The sequence below is a fragment of the Xiphias gladius genome, chromosome 1 (genome assembly GCF_016859285.1).
Source record: "Xiphias gladius isolate SHS-SW01 ecotype Sanya breed wild chromosome 1, ASM1685928v1, whole genome shotgun sequence".
In the NCBI taxonomy this organism is placed as follows: domain Eukaryota; kingdom Metazoa; phylum Chordata; class Actinopteri; order Istiophoriformes; family Xiphiidae; genus Xiphias; species Xiphias gladius.
In genome coordinates this window covers 26,626,358-26,646,255 of record NC_053400.1, presented here as the reverse complement: position 1 = coordinate 26,646,255, position 19,898 = coordinate 26,626,358, and the positions used below count along the sequence as shown (strand labels likewise).

The window sequence follows — 19,898 nt, the reverse complement described above, 5'->3', positions numbered from 1 at the left end:
GAACTTAGTAATAAAGTTACTCACTGGAGTGGTTTATAGCATTAAGAAAGAACTGGGAAACTAGAAAGGTGTTGTAAATTGTCGTTATTACCAGTATTGATTCCCTTTCCTTTTTTAAAAGGAAAAAAAAAGCCAATTAAATCAAATTAACCATTAGGACAAGATGGCTACTGGTATTCATGATGTTTAAAAAACAGACATGGTTGTTTACAACTGAACTTAATCCTTGTAGAGCTCTTCTGGATTCTATAGACAGATTTTGTTGGTACCCAGCTACAACCGCCAGTCTAAAGTCAGTTCACCACAGCGGAGAAGCTCCCTCCTCAGGGCAGAGTCACCACTGTAAGTCAAACAAGTCATCACAGAGTCATGCACATGCTAATGATAAACCCTTGTAAATACAAGTGTACAGAAGAGATTTTGATCCAGCATTGTATTAAAAACATACAATCATCCTGTTATTAAAGCCATTTGATTAGTTTTAACATTTTAACAGTTGGAATCCAATTTGATAATGGTATTTGATAGTGAATCATAGTGAGATTTCAGCCTGTCTATGATGATGCGGTGTCTGAATGCAGTAGGTCGGGCTGTATGCAATGTGAAGCCCTGAGATGGGAGATGACAGTGTACTGAATGTCATACTTGGGATAATGAAAGTATTTCTGGTTTGATAAAAGGTACGCTGTGTGTAGGCTTTTTGTTGCTATGACTTCCATCAAAGTGTTTGAAGTATTTTAATCGACAGCAAGTGTTTTTTTTGCACTATGTAAATATAGTACTGGTAAAGGTCTTGTAACTAATGTGAACAAAAAAACAAAACAAAAAAAAAACCCAAAACGTTCAATGAAGTACTTTTTTAGTGTGTTCCCCGTCTTTATATGGATATTTAAGACTGTCTCCTTCAGACTGTACATCACTAGCAACATTGTTAGAGGCTGTTTCTCATAATCCTGTTATCACTCTAAACCTATATGAATGGATGATTAACATCATTAAAATGTTGTTTAAGTAAATCATGTGACTGATGCCTCATCATCTGTTCACTGTTGACTGTTTTACCAGCATATGCACAAATTAGATTGCGGTACAACTGAAACAGAAAACAATCTGCAACTAGTCTTTTTTTCAAGCAATTACCAAACTAAAAATGCTAAACATTCACTGTTTTCCAGGTCCTGAAATGTGAGGATTTGATGCATTTTCTTTGTTGTATATGGTAGTAAATTTAATATTTTTCTGTTTTGGACTGCTGATTTGATAAAGCAAGCAATCGGAATAAGTCGTGCTGGGCTCTAAGAAAATGTAAGACTTTACTATTTTCCCGTATTTTATAGGCAAAACAATCCAGTGATTACACGAGATGAATTGACCATAAGAATAATCGTTATTTGCAGGCCTAGACTGCAGTTTTACTGAATGACCACTAGGAAGCGACAAAGCTCTGCTGTATATTATTTTATGCACTCTTGAAGATTTGAAGACTTGTCTAGTCTTTTTATTGTCACATCCAGCTTATCTACACAAGATTGCAGTTTTCAGGTTATCTGTATTTAAGTTATTTGTTTTGAAGAAAAATCCTGAAGTCAGAAATACTTCTTTACTCTGAAAATTCTTGAATTATGTATGCGAAATGTGGAAGTTCTGCTACACCCTGCCTGCTTTTTGGCGTTCAAAGATAATAATCTTTTAATCAGGAATAAGTACAGTATGTAAAGCACTCTTTAGTCGCCGTCTGGCGTATTGCTTTGATTGCAATCACACGGAAATGCAAATGTTCCGCTTCCTCTTCTGTGTTCATGGAGGTCATTTGAATATTACATGCATTAGGTATACTCGGATTTCTTTTAATTGTGTAAATCAAGTCAGTCTGGGTTATTTCTGTAATTACTACACATATTGAATCTTCATTTTCTGAAATCAAGAGAAAACCTTTTTTCGGGGGGAAAGCCAAGCTAACAATGTATCAATAACACTTTAACAGCTTGTCTTGGGTGCAAGTGATGTAAGTAGAGAGGAATAGAGCACTCATGCACTGTATTGGCTCTGCTTCAGTGTATAAGTGTGTGTGTGTGTGTGTGTGTGTGTGTGTGTGTGTGTGTGTGTGTGTGTGTGTGCGTACAGCATGAGTCACCCTACCCGCCTGTGATTGGATGGTAGTGTATGAGTGAGGGAGGGGGAGAGTGCCTTAGGGGCCGTCTGTCAATCTCTCCGGTCCATTCACACATTCAACTGCATGCACCGTCACAGAGAGAGACAGAGGAAGTGAGCAAGAACCTCTCATTCATAAAAAAGGAGAAAGTTCATTCATAAAAGCTGCACAATTCTGCTGTGCCTCAGAAAGAAAAGACAGAGGGGAGGAAAGTTGATGTGGAGGTGAAGCAGAGCTGGAAGCCCGGCAACTGACTGAGAAAGTGTATGGGTCAGTGGGACGGGATTGTGCTCAGCGTGACTAGAGCGGAGCAGACTGGACTTTAGACTACACAGGACATCCCCAGTCCTATGCTGGTGAGTTGAATCTAGTGTATTGTACAGTAGGAATCCCATCTAATAATCTGAGTGTACAGTATGTCAGATAATCCTCTGAAGAGCAGTTCAACCAAAATGATCAGCGTAATGCATTTCATGTCTCTTTCTGCAATCTCAGGTCAGATCTACTTTATCAAGTCAAACCTCTGTGTGTAATAACTGAGAGTGATCTAAATCCTGGCAGGTTTTCCTTTTTTCTTTTTTTTTTTACTTTGTCCCAATGCTCTCCTTTGTCCAGTTCCCCGATTATGAGAGAGCAAACCTTACCCAGGCTCAAAACACAGACAGGACTCTTACCAGGTAGGTAATCTCTTTTGTAGTCATTCCAGCCATAATCAGTACGATGAAAATCACTGCGCTGCATATGTGATTGTAACACAGTCATCTTCTACAGGCATGCTGAAGCGCACCAAATACAGTCGTCTGCGCAACGATTCGCTGACGTCTCCGGAGGATCGGCCCCAAAGAATGCTTCCCCTGAAGAGGGAACTCCGCTTAGACTCTGATTTTGCCCAAGTGGATCACGGGACACCCTCACACCACGGGCCATCCACCCTGAGGGACTTCATCCCCCGTGTGGCCAACATCCGATTGCAAAGTCCTATTTCTCTGCGGGGCCTGAGGGGACAGACAAACACGGCCGGGGACAGAACCATTGATGGACACACTGACAGACCCTCGTCCGGAACAGAGTGGGGATCAGGAGCTAATGAGCGACTTTGTAGCCAACCCTCCCTTAATGTGCCCCTATCCACTGGCCAAAACCTAACTCACTTAGCTCTGCACTGCACAAAAAGACCCATCACCCTGCATCGGATGGCCAGCCTCCCCCGGGCCCCCGGCTGTCCTCCTTGCTCACAGCACAGAGATGGTCCTAGCTGTTTGAAGGCTTCCTCTGCAGGAGATGACTGTACAGCAGTGGGGACAGCAAACAGAGTGGTTCACCATCACATCAAGGTACCTATCATGACAAGTTTACCAGTAGCAGTGCGTGAATACTACACAACCAGTGCAGAGTATGTGGGAATTTCCTTGCCCGACAAATCCTCATGTTTTTCACTTTGACAATTTGCCTAAAATTATTCTTGTGTTCAAACATTACTAAAATGTTGATAGTGTGTGATTGTAAAGCTTCTTCACTTTACACTATGCAAGAAAGCTAACCTCATATCCAGGATCCCAGCAGAAAGTTGAGGTACGCAATTTAATCCCTACCAGTGCCAACACAAACACACACTTGAACGTAGAGCACACACATGCACGCACATACATAGAAACACTCTCCTGTCTCCCTGTGCTCTATTCACACTATCACAATCGTTTTCGTACCCCCCCCCCTCCGATAGAGCTTCCTGTGTAGGCAGTAGTGACTCATCCTGGCTCTCTGCTCCTCTCTAGATCTGTTCTGCTTGCTTGTGTGCATATGTGAGTGCCTGTGCATGAATGTATCCGGTATCAGCAGAGCCCATGCTGTCCTAGAACCGGAGGTGTGTCCGCATGGCTGATTAGGAGCAGGGGCTGTGAGCTGACCACTGATGGAAATGAGAACGGACTGTCTGATTGCCCTCTATAAACAAGCACACACATACATTACTCTCCTGCCCACTCACCCCACCCATACATATATACACACACACACACACACACGTATTGATTTAAGTCTGGTCTCTATTAATGGATTTACTCATCCTGCCTCCAGCCTATAGGGTCTGCTCTGCCGAAGCTCATGGCGAATAGAAATGAGACTGGCCAAAGTGTATCCGAGCACATTGCCTCAATGTTGTCTGGTTGCATTAACTGCTCCTCCACTCTCTTCACATCTTTATAATCAAATACATGTCAAGATGTCCAAATTAATTTCTTAAGTGCCGATGTTGCATATCAGATAGCTATGCACTGGCTACTCCACAGTTTTGGTCGATAAACCCAACTGTACATACAATTAATACCCCAGAACTCTATGACTTAAGCCAGCAGCTATGAGTTTAAAAGGAGAGACAGCCACCTTTGTATGAAGGTGCTAAAACAAGCCTTGTAAACTGGTAAATTATTTTTACATCGATTCTAAAAGTCACAGGGAGAAAATATATTTAGCCATGGCTCATAGGATGGTAGTGTTGGTCAGTGGGTTGCCAACCTCCAAAATTTCAACAACTATTGGGTGAAATGTTATGTAAGTTTGTACAGACATTCAGTTGATGGTCACCAGAGGATGAAGAATACTGACTTTGGCAAACCCCTGACTGTTCCTTTAGCACCACCATGAGGATGAAATTTTTTTTTTTTCAGTGACATCTTGTGTCTTGACAACTATTGGATGGATTTCAATGAAATTTGATGCAAAGAACCATGCTGCCCAGAGGATCAATCCTCATGTCTTTGGTGATCTCCTGATTTTTCCTCTGGCACTACCAGCAGGTCAAAGGTTTCTTGTCCTGTAAAATATCTCAAAATCTACTAGCTAGATTGGCACTAAATCCACAGAAATTCATGGGTCCCATGACTTTTGCTATTTCTTAGGTGCCATGTAATTGATCCCAGAAGTGTTTGCTGCAGATTGCTTTTGCCATTATTTTAAGTCCACTTAACATTATGCCCTTTTTTTTTGAATGTGCACCAGTATTTATAATGCTCCTTAGGCAGTCTGATAATCAGTCTAGATTGTTGAGGTCATCAGACTGCACAAATATACAGTTGGCTGTCATCTGCATCGTGGCAGTTTTAGACCAAAGGCGGAAAGTGAGAATAGTTTGCATTACTGTTATTGCGCGAAATGAAGCGCAATAAGTAATCAAAATAAGCAGCTATCTTGAATGTTACAGACTGTAAAGAATGTAAATAATCATAATTAATTTTCCACCCATGTACAGCCGTCCGCTCTCTTTTTAGAATTTTTTCTCGAGTCTCTGTAGGACTGGGGAGTAGATTAATAGAGCTCAGGGAATTCAGAGATGCACAAAATTAACTTTTGTAACATTCCTGACCATAAAATTATCACTGACACAACATCAACCTTCCCTTAGCTCCATATATAGGGTCACAATTTAGCATAGTTTAACTTAGTTGTACTTTGGCCCCAAAACCTGCTGGTAAATCATGGGTCGCACTGCTGCGGCCAATCTGTGCAATGAAAATAATGCCCATGCTCAGTGAAATACTGAACTGTTTTAACTAGTTTCACACTCTGACGTTATATAATTTGTCTAATTGGAAGCATGTTTATTGAGAATACGAGAGGACCAAGTTTGTAACCCTGTGGAGCATCATGGAACACCATTCGTATTTGAAACATAGCATTACAGAAAAATAAAAAACTTCCTTCATGCTGAATGAATCTGATACCAGCCGATGGCCAACACAAAGTTTAAGCCTATTTAACAGAACAGTACAATGTGGTTCAGTGGTTTCCAAGCTTGTTGGCTTTTGATCCCTTAAAAGCTTAATGTAACAGTCTGTCATTACATGTTGCATATGTACTGTACATAGGTCATGAACTCTTCAACTCTACTATAGAGTAATTTCTGTTCTTATGTTTTCCCTCATCATTTTTTGAGGCTTGAAGAGAGGAGAGGTGGATTCCGAGGGGAATCAGTACCAAGTAAAAGAGAGGAAACAAGTAATAGAAAAAGTCATTTCTGTTTGCAATTTTGTGTAGCAGAAATGTGTTTTTTTCTTTCCTTTCCTGTTAATCATCTCTCAGTATGTCTTATTTATCTTTCAATCCCATGGGGGAGAAGTAAAATGAGGAGGAACAGGACCGAAACGTTGCCTACTTTACATCAGCAGTTAAGACTTTTACCATGGCTGTTTCTAGATTTATTATTTTATATTGGAATCAGTGAGTCAGTGAGTAATTGGTGTTTTGTTGTGTTTTTTAAGTACATGGGCAGCGTGGAGGTGACCCAGTCCATGAGAACCCTCGACTTTGATACGAGAATGCATGTCACACGGTAGGAGGTTCTTGCACTACTGCCACACACACACACACACACACACACACACACACACACACACACACACACACACACACACGCACATGCGTGAATATGCATATATACATGAGAATGAACATCTGTCATGGGCTCAGAATAAAACTATGCATGGATAAGTTGATGTTTTGTATGTGCACGGAAGAGGAAGCAGAAAAAATGAAAGTGCTGACTAAATTACCAAGACATGTGTGGCTTATTTAAAAAATGTTTCAAAGGGGGAAATCAAATTAAATGTATAATGTTTCATAAACTGGGGCTTTTTCCTCATCATTTAATATTGACATCCTAGTACGGGATGCCAAAACACTGATGTACACAGCAACCTCTGTTCACAACAACACTGCTGAATGATGGGGTAGAAAATCCAATTAGATGAATTTCCTCCTAATGATCTCTCATATTCTTATTAAGAAAGAGAGAGAGAGAGAGGGGGGGGGGAGCCTCAATAAATTACATACAGTTTTTTTTTCAAGAAGAGAAGCACTTCTTGGAAAAAAAAAGCCCTGCTTCCTAGATAGTGGGCTGTTACTTCTTTGCGTGTGGGTGTCGGTGTCCTTTGAATTCTCTGACCCAAACATCATGTCTCTGATGACAAGCATGTTAGCGACTGCAAAGCTCTGAAGAATTACAGCTTTAATATCAGGACACAAACCAGGAATATTTTCAGTCATAGATAAGGGAGATTTTTTTATTCTAACAGTTTTTTGTTTTTAATTAGTTTTCCGGCAATTTTTTGGTCTAATCTCTTTTTTAATCTATATATTTTTTGCATATGTATATATATGCTTTATCTAACCAGGAAAGAGCTCACTGATGTCCAATGTATCTTTTACAGGAGTCTTCTGGTTAAGAAAGCAGCATCACATAGAACATGAAACAGGGGGGTTACAAAACATTGAAGACAGACTTATAATGAATTATTATCAAATGTGGAGAAAATAACCAATGATCACAAAACGCATAAGATCAGAAGGATACTATCGGATTGATTAAAATAACAGCAATAAATACACTGTAATGAGAAATATGAAAACCTATAAAGATTAAAATTCTAAAAAAAAAAAAGAAATACATAAAATATAGTACTTTCAGAGTCAGAAATGTCATTTTGCTCTCAAGTAGAGTTTCTAATTTTATATCTTCAGTGATGAAGAATTATGCCAATGCAAAGAACAGAAATTTCTGGAGAATTGCCATGTAACGCTTATACATGTAGAAGTGTCGTTGCTTTAATGCTGCAGGTGGCAAGTTTTCCCACTTTTTTCTTTAGTCAGTGGTGGCTTTGACTATTATAGTTCTGTGGTTAATCGTAGTCGTAAAAATACACCATAACAAGTCCAATCATTCAAATTTTTACTTAAGCAAAAGTATTAAAGTATCATCATCCAAATGTATTAAACATCTAAAGTAAAAGAACTTATTATGCAGGAAAATGTGTAAGCAGCATTTTATTTGTGTAGCAGGACGAGGTGGAGCTAATTTTAACTACTTCAGAAAGTAACTGATATAAACATCAGTCATACAACAGAGGACATATAACACATTCACTTTCAAACCAACTCAAACTCCCTATTCCCACCCCCACTCGAAACGGAAACAAGAGGGCTCAACCTGTGTATAGAGAGGCTTGCGTATAAAGCTATTGCCAAGGAGACAATCCAATTCCGGAGAAAAATAAATCGACAAATACATAGTGAAGAAAAAAACCCAATAATAAATAAAATGAAAAAAATAATAACGCAATCAAAAGACAAGCATATCTCTCACATAGTAATCAAAAACAGTGTGCTTCCACCCCGTCTTTACACTGACGCTTTGATAGAATAAATATACATTACCCACTTGAGGAGATATTTTTCGGTCCTGTCCTGCATCCGACATGACATTCTTTCATATGCAGCTACTTTTTCCTAATTCAGTCACCTAGTCCCAAAAAGGAGGCTCTCCGGGCCTCTTCCAGTTCCTGAGAATGATTTGCTGTCCGATCATAATTGCAGTCTGGGCCCAGTACATCAGTGATTGTGGAAAAGCAGATAGCACCTTACAGTCTCCAGCAATATAAAGTTTTGGACAGAGCATTTTTATGACATTAGTAATGTAAGAGTGATTCTTCATCCAGAATTGATAGATTTTGGGGCATGTCCATAGCACATGTACCAGTGCACCCTCATCCGCTCTACGTTTCCACGTCTACCTGTATATAACCTACTTGGGGTCCAGTAGAAGCTGTCTACAATTTTTAATTGAATTAACCACGCCTTCAGATCTCTTGACATTATTCGGGAGTTGCTGCAAATCCCAACCCATTCATGTTCATCAAATGATACACCCAAATCTCTTTCCCAGACAAATATAAGGCCTGCAAAAGTTTGATTCCCTCCATATTCCAAAAGCATTAACACCAGTAAAGTACAAATACCTCAAAATTGTACGTACGTACAGTACTCAAGTAAATGCTCTTAGTTGCTTTCCTCCACTGGATATAGTGCTACTTTCAATGTATATTTTATTTCACTGATACACTGTAGATTTGCATTCTTGTAATGTAGTTTCCTTCCTCTCATATTCTCACATGCAAAGTCACATGTTAGCAGGGCGCTCTGCATCACCATATTTACAAAGGTATCTCTGTGTTTGGTGTGTATATGTGCTTGTGCGTATGTGTACATGTTTATAATCTGTGTGTGTGTGTGTGTGTGTGTGTGTGTGTGTGTGTGTGTGTGTGTGTGTGTGTGTGTGTGTGTGTGTGTGCGTGTGTGCGTGTGCTTGTGTGTGCAGAGAGGCAATCGGCAGACTGTGTGAGAAGACATCAGCCAAGACAGTAGTGAAAACTAAAAGGGTATGGTACACACACTTACATACACAGACATACACAGACACACACACACACACACACACCAATGTAATAAACGTGGACATAACAAGTATAACTGTGATTTTTGTCTTCATCAGCCTGTTTACAAGGGGCCATCTGCTGTTCTGGGTCAAATCAACCTGCAGTTTTCTGGGAGCAAGATCATCCTAACTGTCTCCACAGACAGTGTGACTCTGATCGTTGCCTCCTCCTTACAGGTGACAGCTTCAACACGCTAAACCAAAATCACTGTCACACATCTGAATTATTGAGGTATGGAGTGAAAACTATCCCTGCTTCTGTTTTTTGTTTTTTTTCCCCCCTCTCTTCTCTTCCTCAGAAGATTGCCCACCACCCCATGCAGACCATTTCATTTGCCTCAGGAGGAGACCCAGTATGTTCATATTCTCGAATGTCAAATGTTTTTTACATGTACAAACACGTCCACGGGCAGACAGGGACATAGACAGGGTACTATGTGCACAAACACACACACACACACACACACACACACACACACACACACACACACACACACACACACACACACACACACACACACACACACACACACACACACACACACACACACACACACACAGAGTGAGTAATTTGATTTTGTTTGATTACTCCTTAGTTTGCTGTCATTTGTGGAGGACTGAGTTATTTCCCACCCCAGCTTTAGATCCTTCTGTGCTATGTGGTGGAAGGTCAGGGTCAATATTCAATATTTTTTTGACTTACGTGAAAGACAAAAATCCCTTACCTTTACTCCTATTTGAAAACTTCTGAATGAAAGCTGTTTATCAAATTTCCCTTTGACCTTGTACACATTCTAGATGACTGCAGCACAGAAAGAGATGTGAGCATGAGGCATGTATTGAAGTAATTGTAAAAGATATGTTTGGTCATGATGAATAATAAGTAACCTGAAGCTATATATATATATATATATATATATATATATATATATATATATATATATATATAATCAGAATAGCTTTAGCCTACTATTTGAAAACAATTCAAACGTTTGAGTGGATGTTACACCATCTTTTCTTTTCATTGCGTTTATTAGAGATCTTTTTAACAATCACTCTCCATGCATCTTCAGTGTCTGCCCTTATCAATGTGGTACTAAATTCCCCATATTAAAAGATTTCTCTGGTGCACCATCGCCGCCAACAGAAGGATTTCCTTGCTGTTTCAGTTTGGTTTGAATTTTCCAATTACTGCATAATATAGATAGATTAGACAGTTGTCGGTGTCACATGCTAATTGCGACTGGAAAAGGATTTTAAGGATTTCACACAAATAAAATTAGGTATTGAAAATATTAAGAAGGAAATACTTGTGATCCATCATATGACCACTTGAGTGAAGAGTTGGTCTTAAAGGTTACTCTTACACTTAAGACACTTTGATGAATGTGTCTTATTCCTGACACTCATTAAATAACTATTTTAGTCCTAAGGTGGCCTCTTTAGAGCATTCTTAGGTCTCGAGATAACGCTCAGGCAACAACATTCAGGAAATCCTTTCTTGTGACTTAATACAACCACCAAAGCCCGTGTGTGTTTTCATTATCTTTACACCTCGTCATGTCTGTTTCAAACTAATAAATCTTATCTATTCTCCCTCCCTTTCCCTCCATGCCCGCATTATTTCCATGTGACAGAATTTGGGTTATTCATCCTGAGTGAAAATTTCCTGTAGCCTGAAGGTCTTTACTGAATACAAGCCCTAATCATCAGGGGAAAAAAAGGGGGGGGGGGGAATCAATGCAGCTCTGTTAATGTCTAGGCAGCTAGCAGGACATGTCAGTTATTAACTGCCGTCTAGGTCAAGCCCTGACTAATAAACTGCTTGACTAACAAAAATCGGTATTTATGCCTTAGTTAGCGTCCATTAACTCACTTTTTCAACTCAAGCAAACAGTTAATACAAAAGCTGGCTACACAGTTTACATTTCATTGCTTGTTGATACTGTGAGGTTGCACCGCCTAGGATTAGAGCGAACAGGACTGTAGTGTCTCTCTGGGGAACGACACCGGCGAAGCTATGGATTATAGCTCGCTGTTTAATTAATTAGCTAAAATAATCTTGTTGTGTGATCTAAGCCTTGCTCAGTTGGCTTGGACACATGGAAGATAGCGAGGTGGGTAATTAAAATCAATCTGCCGCAGAGGCTTTATGGTGAAACATATTCAGCTGACTCTGCTCCTGTATTAGTATCAGGGAACCACTGATAGGGAGTGAATTAATTAAACAGAGATACCACATGGATGTCCATGACCTGAAAATGTCTGCTGTGTTGCAGCTGATTACGGCTGCTAAACCCACCAGATCTATAGGTTATAAACTGAACTACACGAAAACGCTCTGAGGAGGTTTATTACTGACCACACACACAGACGTGAAGAGGAATACTGAGAAGGGCTTAAAAGCGAACATTTGTAATGTTTGAAAGAGGAAAAAACACATTCCTCCTCGAACAAATGAAAAGTTGAATTCATGGGCAATAAAACCCACCCTGGCTCAGTTTAATACACTCAGAGGTTTTGTTGTTACAGCCTGACTGGGTCTGGTATGACCAGTAGCCTATGGTGGCTAATGTTAGCTAACTTTAGCAAGATAGTGCTGTGTAACTGAGATTACTGAGTCTGATTTTTCTGACTTTATGATTCTTATTTACCTGTGCTACTGTTAAACTATGTAGCATTTAGCCTATTATTTTTCTCAATTTGTTTACAGGAAGTGGCGGATTACATCGCTTATGTTGCTAAGGACCTCACCAATCAGAGAGGTTAGGGAGAGTTTTGTGCTCCTCTCAGAATTTATCACTATGATGAGCTGGGATTCCTAAGGACTTTCTGGCTTTTTTGTGTGAACGCAAAATCTCTTACTGTGATTATCATGGAGAAAACACTTGTCCCTCTCTCTCTCTCTCTCTCTCTCTCTCTGCCAGCATGTCACATCATGGAGTGCCCCCAGGGTCGGGCCTGTGAGGTCATCAACAGCATCGGTCAGGCCTTTGAGACTCGTTTTCGCCAACTTCTCAGCCACACGCCATCGCTCCTCTCCACCAATTCCAGGTTGTCCTTCTGTCTACCGTAGCTGTCTTACTGGGGTGACATGGCACAATAAATTGCCACGCCTCCTATTTTAATGCAGAGCATACCGTATTTTTTAGAGGTGCAATTTAGTAATGTCTCACTCTGCAGGCCAATACCTCTTTTCACTTTTCACTTCGCTTTTTTAATAGCGTAGTTGTCTCAAAGGTAAATGTAGAGCTTTTAGAGTTTGGTCCGGGGTTCCTTATATTTGTGTACAGCTGAAAAATTACATGATTGATCGATTAGTCAAAAATTAAACTACAACTATTTTGTTAACCTGTTTGTTGTTCGAGTCATTTTTCAAGCACAAATGCCAAACATTCACTGGTTCTAGCTTCTCAAATGTGGGCATTTATATGGTCTTTAAGTCTGTAAGTAGATAGGTAGGTAGTAAAAAAATAAATAGCAGATAGAATAGTTTTGAGTTTTGCTAGATTGGACAAAACAAGCAATTTGGATATGTCACCTTGGGTTGTTGGAAATTGTGATGAGAATTTTTCACTATTTTCTGACATTTTATAGACAAAATGATTGATTGATTAATCAAGAAGATAATGATAAAATTATTCATTAATGAAAATAATTGGTTGAAGCTTTTTATTTGTGTAGCATTACGTTTTTGCGTATTCAAATCTAATGTCCACAAGCTCAGCAAAGTCAAAGGAATCTATGCTTTTGATTTGAGTCTCTATTTTTGTGTGTGTTTTTTTGTTTGAGTGTGTGTGTGTGTGTGTGTGTGTGTGTGTGTGTGTGTGGTCCACTGCACGTGTGCGCGCACAATGTTAATAGAGGTCATGTCACAGCTTCTCTGCAGTGAGGTTAACATCAGGTAACTTTGTGGTTGCAGGTCAGCGGTGAGAATCTGCAACAACTGGAGCCCAGAGGGGGCAATAACAGACCAAAGGGCCAAGCCAGCAGGTGAAGGCCGTCAGCACTGTGACTACTACAATGTGATCCCAGGAAAGACACCACCCCCTGGTGGAATAGAGGACCTACGCGTCACAAGGGAGGAGAGCAAACAGGATGCTGACGTACAGGGGGTAAGAGTTAAAACGTAACACCAAAAGACAAACAATATTTAGTCGGCTGAGCCTGAATATCTGTTTAGACATTTGAAACAGCAGTTTGATCAGAAAAAACAAATCTCAACACAGAAACTAACATAGTGCCCATGGAGATCATTTAGTTGTTATGATAAAAGCACAGAATGTAATAATGATATAATGTATTAACATTAGCATAGAGTTATATATTGTATTATATACCGCATTGTGACAACTCGGGGGAAGAGAATAGAGGTTGTTACCTGCTTTAAATATCTTGGTGTTGGGCTTGATGAATGTCTTTCTTTTAAACCTTGAGAGGAAACCGAGACTGAAGTTAGGGTTTTATGTATGTCCCGTTTTTCTCTGGAGGCCAGGAAAAGGCTGCTTGCTGCTACCTTCTCACCAGATCTTGATTTTGGTGACTTGTTACACCTGAATGCACCAGCACAGTGTCTTCAGATGTTGGATTCGATGGCTCGAAGATGGCTGCCCCCCCCCCCCCATGCGTTGATTGAGTCATTGGTATATCAAGCCATTCCAGACAAAGCTCCCTCATATCTTTGCGGACGTATTTCACAGATTTCATATTCCAGTCATAATCATAGCCTGTAAGATACATATCTGCTGTCTGTCCCCGGTGTACGGACAGAGATAGGAAATAAAACTTTAATGTTTTCTGCTCCAGCCACATAGAATAGTCTGCAGAGGGAAATTAAATTAAAGAGCGTGGTATCCCAGACTGAATTCAAGGCTACTGTAAACTCTATGGTAAATGATTCTTTCACTAATTGTTTCTGTTTTTGGCTCATTTTAGCTTAATAATATTGACAGTTATTTTGTAACTTTCTTTGTTCTTGGGGTAATTGATCCTTCATACATTGTCTCCTGGTTTTTAGTAATGTTTTATTTGTGTGCCTGATGTCGTTTTGTCCTGTCCGAAACTTCTGACCCTGGACGGGTCTCCCTTGTAAAAGAGGTTGCTAACCTCAGTGGGATTTACCTGGTTAAATTAAGATTAAATGATAAATGAACAAAATCGTAATATGTAATGTTTAGCAGCTGAGCAACTCCATCCACTGAGGAAGGCCATAAGACATTGTTGAAAGCCTCAGAAACAACAAGCAAGTTCGACCTTGCGTTGTTTGTGATCAATTTATAGTTTTATAGATTTATAGTCACTATGAGCCAATGCCATTAGGTCAATGCCTGAGTCCTTGAATGTATGCATATATATGTATATTGTAGTTTAGCCAAGTGTTTATTTACTCCACTGTTGCAAATGTTACAATGGTTTCATATATGTGGCATTATGTTTCAGTAGTGTACTGCGTAATTTGAAGTGAGCTGATTTTTCCATGACACACAGAGGACAAAGCAATTTTACATTTTAATAGAAAATAATATTGATATCATTATAATTAAATATGACACAGACAGACACACAAATTGTACATAAACATTTCATACTCTCTCTTTATCCAGGATAGGTTCATTGAGCACAAATGTTAACGCATTCACACCTTGGAGAATCCCTGTACCGCTTAATCTTTATCTGTTGCCTGCTGAGCAGAGGCAGTTGAGCTTTAAGTGCCTTGCTCAAGGGCACCTCAGTGGCTGTTCATAGGGGAGGCACAAACGCTTCCCCTTCACCTCCCAGAACTATTGTGCTGGTCCGGGAATTGAGTCTGCGACTTTCCCGTCATGAGAACTGTCTCTCTAACCTTTAAGCCATTACTGGCCCTGAGCGTGCAAGCACACACGCACGCAAACACACGCAAACACACACAAAGATCTCTGTCTTGTGTGTATGACTCATCTTGTGTTGTTGCAGGTTCGTCTGCCTCGGCCTGTTTCACTGTATGAGAACTGCTCCATCACAGAAGAAACTCCAGCTCCACCTGCAGGTAAAAATCATCAAGACACTCCCAGTCATAGCCACAATGTTTCTATATACTGTATGTGTGTGTATGTCTGAATGCATATATGAGCTGCGCTATTGAGTGCTTGTATGTGGCTATGTGTACGAGAAAGTGTCCTAGTAGTAGGTTAAAAATTAGGGTTCAACTATAGTTTATGTAGACTTAGTTTAAAATTATTAAACCTGATTTCAATTGAATCCTGTCTGTGTTGCATAATTTAAATTAAAGCCTGGTTTAAGTAAAACTCAATTAAAATGGAATAAACCAAAGTGAAAATTTCAGTTGAACCACAATTGACCAGATGAGTCCCAGATCAAATCACCAACAAAGGCTGATGAATAAAGCCATCAATTCTACATCCTGCAGTACTTACATTTGAATCAAAAACAAAACAAAGCAATACAGTAGCAACAACAACGACAACATGATTTTAGGTTTTTTGTTTACTCCCGCGTTTGACAGCAGCTCCAACTTTCCTGTTGAGTCTATTAGACTCTTAGCTGAAGCTGTGGTGCCTTAAGCATTCAGAGTTATCATGATACTCAGCTGGGTTCAGTCTTACTTTTTCCCTCAGAGAACACGCTCAGTTTGCTCTACTGTAATGCGGCCATTAAAGCGCCTCGACTGTCGGTCTAAAGTTAACCACAAATCAGAGATTAAATTGGAGTTTTAAAATCTGAGGCTACTTTGAAAGCGGTTTTAGAGCAATTCAACCTATTTCATTCAAAATAAGTTTTAAGATCAGTGAAGTAAACCATGATGTAATCCTGTTTGGTGCAACCTACTCTTGAGCTGTTATATTCTTCCTCTATTGTATCTCCGTCAGACTCGGTGGGATCCGAGGTCAGTGCTGAACAGTTTACTCCTCTCTCTGAGTCAGCGATCCGGGACCTGATCCAGGAGGAAGGCTGGTTCCACGGCAGGTGGGTAATCAACATCCCTGAATTACCAAGTTAAATGTGCCTGCCTGCTAATGTATATCTCCCGCTGCCCTTCTCAGTAACTGTGTGTCCTACATTCCAGGTTAGGAAGAAAGCAGGCAGAGTCCCTTCTCACCCGTAGTGGGGATTTCCTGGTCAGAGAGAGCAGCTCTGCCTCTGGTCAGTATGTACTCAGCGGTATGGAGGGAGCCACCGTGCGGCACCTGCTGCTGGTCGATCCACACGGAGAGGTAAAGTGGTGGCGTTGGATTTCAAATGCACGGGGGGGGAGGAGAATGACAGCTGGCCTCAATACTGTGTTTTCTGTGTGGCCAGGTGCGGACCCGGGATCAGGTGTTTCTGAGTGTTGGGCACCTGGTGCGTTTCCACATGGAGAACCAGATGCCCATTATTTCTGGAAGCAGTGAGCTGCGTCTGAAACAGCCAATCCTACAAAGACTCTAGTGCACATCCATAGGCTGTCACATCCATACCTTAGCCTTCGGCAGTGGTTCGCAACGTTTTTGGAGCTGAGGCACAGTGTGCCCAAGCAAAAAAAATAAAATAAATAATAATTAATAATTTAATTATAAAAAAATATTTTAAACTTTAAACACTTTTAGCTCCTTGAAAATTATAACATTTGAGACATCACTTTCCTATATATTTTATTATTTGGCTATTAATACACGTACATTGTATATGTACAGTGAATACTTTGATTTTCCTACCATTTAAATGAATTCTCACTGTTGTGCACACTGTGCATCTCCCTGTGTTGAGAGCAGCTGCTGGCCTGCAGAGCATCCTGTGTCTCTCTCTCTCTCTCTCTCTCTCTCAGGCGGAATTTGTTAATGTTTACTCAAAGTCTAAGCACAATCACTGGGGTCGGGAGGAAATTACCACAATGTTGGCAGGCCTTCAGAATCATTTTTTACATGCTAAATTTGTCTTGCCTTCTTTTGTTTTGATTTGTTATTGTTTTGTGTTCCCATTTCCCATGCTTGACTTTTGCAAATAGCCTTTTCATCCTACTTATTTGTTACATTCTGAATATGGAATTCAAATACTCTTTGTAACCAGAACCTGCAGCAACGGATTTGCAGTTTAGTTATAGATAAACTGGAAAATATGCAAATAGCATTGATGTTATTCCTCATTAAGTGTAATCAAATACATCTTCAGTTCTTTTACAGAATTTATTACTAGATTTTGTAATTTCTTTCTTGTTAAACCTCCAACCACAAAAACACAACTTCATTTCTTCTTACACCTGGGGACAATACAACTCGCTTAAAGACACCTTTTCTTTCTTCGCTACTTGTTTTCTTTCTCTGTAAATACTGCAAACAACACTACACATATAGAAACTTTTGAAACATGTCACAGTCATATGTAGATATTGAATATCTGGTTTTCATCTGTACTGATAAAATAAAAGTAATAACACTGATGAACTTATATATTTCATACTGCTGGCAAAATACTTTTTGTGGTAACACATGGCCAATGAAGGGATTAACATTATTCTGAAAATGTTCAATTTTCCACTTCCAGTAGTGTGCTGTATGGTTACTTTATCTCACAGTACAAAACTACAAAAGTACAAAAGTAAAATACAAAATAAACTTGCTCTGGGGAGATTGTGAGTGCATACCAATTTGCATTTGTTTATCCTCCAAGTTTCATGATTGGTCCAGCAAGCAAAACTGGACATCTACATTTGTCAAAAACATTTTAAGTGACACACACATCCAAAGTAGTTGATGGGGTAAAAATATTTCTATATCACAAAAATTATATTCACAATAAACTTTTAATTGGGTCAAGGTTTTATTGTGTGGATGTGTGGTTGAGACATAAAGGTGTAATTTGCTGTCTAACTTTGACCAAGGTGGCGTTCCTGTTTCCCGTAGTGTTTAACAGCCAGTCTAAAGGCTCAATGCAATGTGCTGCACAAAGAAGAGGAAGAGTTGATCGATTTTTTTTTTTTTATATTTATTTTTTTATTTTTTTTATTTTACATTCTAGCGCTAGTGTGACCAGGGACAGATGGAGTCAGGAGCCTTCTGGTAAGATTTTTGGAAACACACACAAGTGCACACAGGGTTAACCACAGACAGGAGATTGTACACTCCACTCTGGCTCTACTCCCTCGGCTGACGTCACATGGTGCAACTTGAAAGCGACTTCACTTCTGCACAAAATGTGAGAGCGCCATGCAATGAAAATGGTTACTTATTTTTTAAACTGCACGTTTTCGGTGTATATGATATGATGATTGATATATGATAGGAAACTAAATCTCGTTGGATTTTAAACAGTTGTCCAGACAAAACAATCACTTGAAGACGTCACCTTGGTCTATGAGAAGTTGTGATCAGAATTGTTGACCATTTTCTGGCATTTTATAGACGAAACAATTAAACGACGATGATCCATAAAATAATAGTCGGGTTAGTCGTTGCCCTTAGAACTCGCACATGGAAAAATAGTCACATTTTAAACTTTTCTAATCGCCCAGATTCTTAGAGCCACAAGATGGTGCTATCAGTCTTTATAAGAGCTATTTCCCCTTCGTAATATGCTCACTTGATTGGTCAAATGCTCTCTGGCTTGACTTCTAAAATTCTCCATTTCTTTATGCGGCCGTTGCATTTCTCCGTAATAACATGCAGTAACATTTACGTGATGCAGTATAGCAAATATATGTATTTACACTTATACATATATGCTCAAACCACTGGTTTAAAATACAATGACCTCCTGCATCTCACTGGTTATTTCAGTGTCCTCGAAACGGACGCATGTCTGAAAGAGCAGTGATATCGACTGGTAGTAAACCGCCAATAATAATTGCCGAGATACTTCTCCCTGAGTTTTCAGCAGTCTGTCACTTTCAGATTTTGCTGAAGTAAAAGATGACAGTGTGCTGAAAGTATGCAGTTGACTGTTTTTCGGGCTGTGGCCCTCGTCATCCTCTGAGAGAGCGCTTGGAGGGTCTCACCCACATTAATCAACCTCAACGCAGCTTGTTAGGCTGAGATCAGGCAAGCACTGGCAGCTGGTGGGGGAAACAAACAGCTCTGCTTAGGACTGACACGAAAAAGATAAACACTGAGAGGGTATCTAAAGAAAAACAACACTTCAAGCCATTCTGTCCAGATAATTCTGTCAGATGTAATCACAGAGCTAGCGTTCGGGGTGTCAAAAAGCAGGCATCTCTGGTCTGTTACTTAGAACAGGAAATGAACATGCTTGAAATGTTATCTCTGCTCTTTCCTACACACTCTCTGCCCAAGTTAAATATGACATCTGCATTTTATCTGATTCAGTCAGTAAATAAACAGAGACTGAAAGTGTCTCTCCCCAAACTAAAAATCAGATATAACTTTCATCTATTAACATGAAAGCTACCATAGCCGGGAAATTAAGTGATTTTTCAACCAAGTGAAGTCATTTTCATGCTTCTATTACATCCCTCTGGATTTTCTCTGAGTCACACAGACCTCGCCCAAAACA

The 19,898-nt window shown here is 39.8% G+C and overlaps 1 protein-coding gene across 1 annotated transcript; it reads left to right on the top strand.

Moving 5' to 3' along the window:
- The first annotated feature begins 2,432 nt into the window (after positions 1-2,432).
- Positions 2,433-18,055, top strand: LOC120792101 (SHC-transforming protein 1-like). The gene is made up of 14 exons (XM_040131148.1): positions 2,433-2,508; positions 2,768-2,829; positions 2,924-3,486; positions 6,409-6,479; positions 9,300-9,360; positions 9,474-9,593; positions 9,716-9,769; positions 12,130-12,181; positions 12,344-12,470; positions 13,339-13,531; positions 15,369-15,441; positions 16,283-16,379; positions 16,480-16,627; positions 16,713-18,055. The coding sequence occupies exons 2-14, from the start codon at positions 2,778-2,780 to the stop codon at positions 16,839-16,841; spliced, it is 1,740 nt and encodes a 579-aa protein (XP_039987082.1). The 5' UTR covers positions 2,433-2,508; positions 2,768-2,777; the 3' UTR covers positions 16,842-18,055.
- The last annotated feature ends 1,843 nt before the right edge of the window (positions 18,056-19,898 follow it).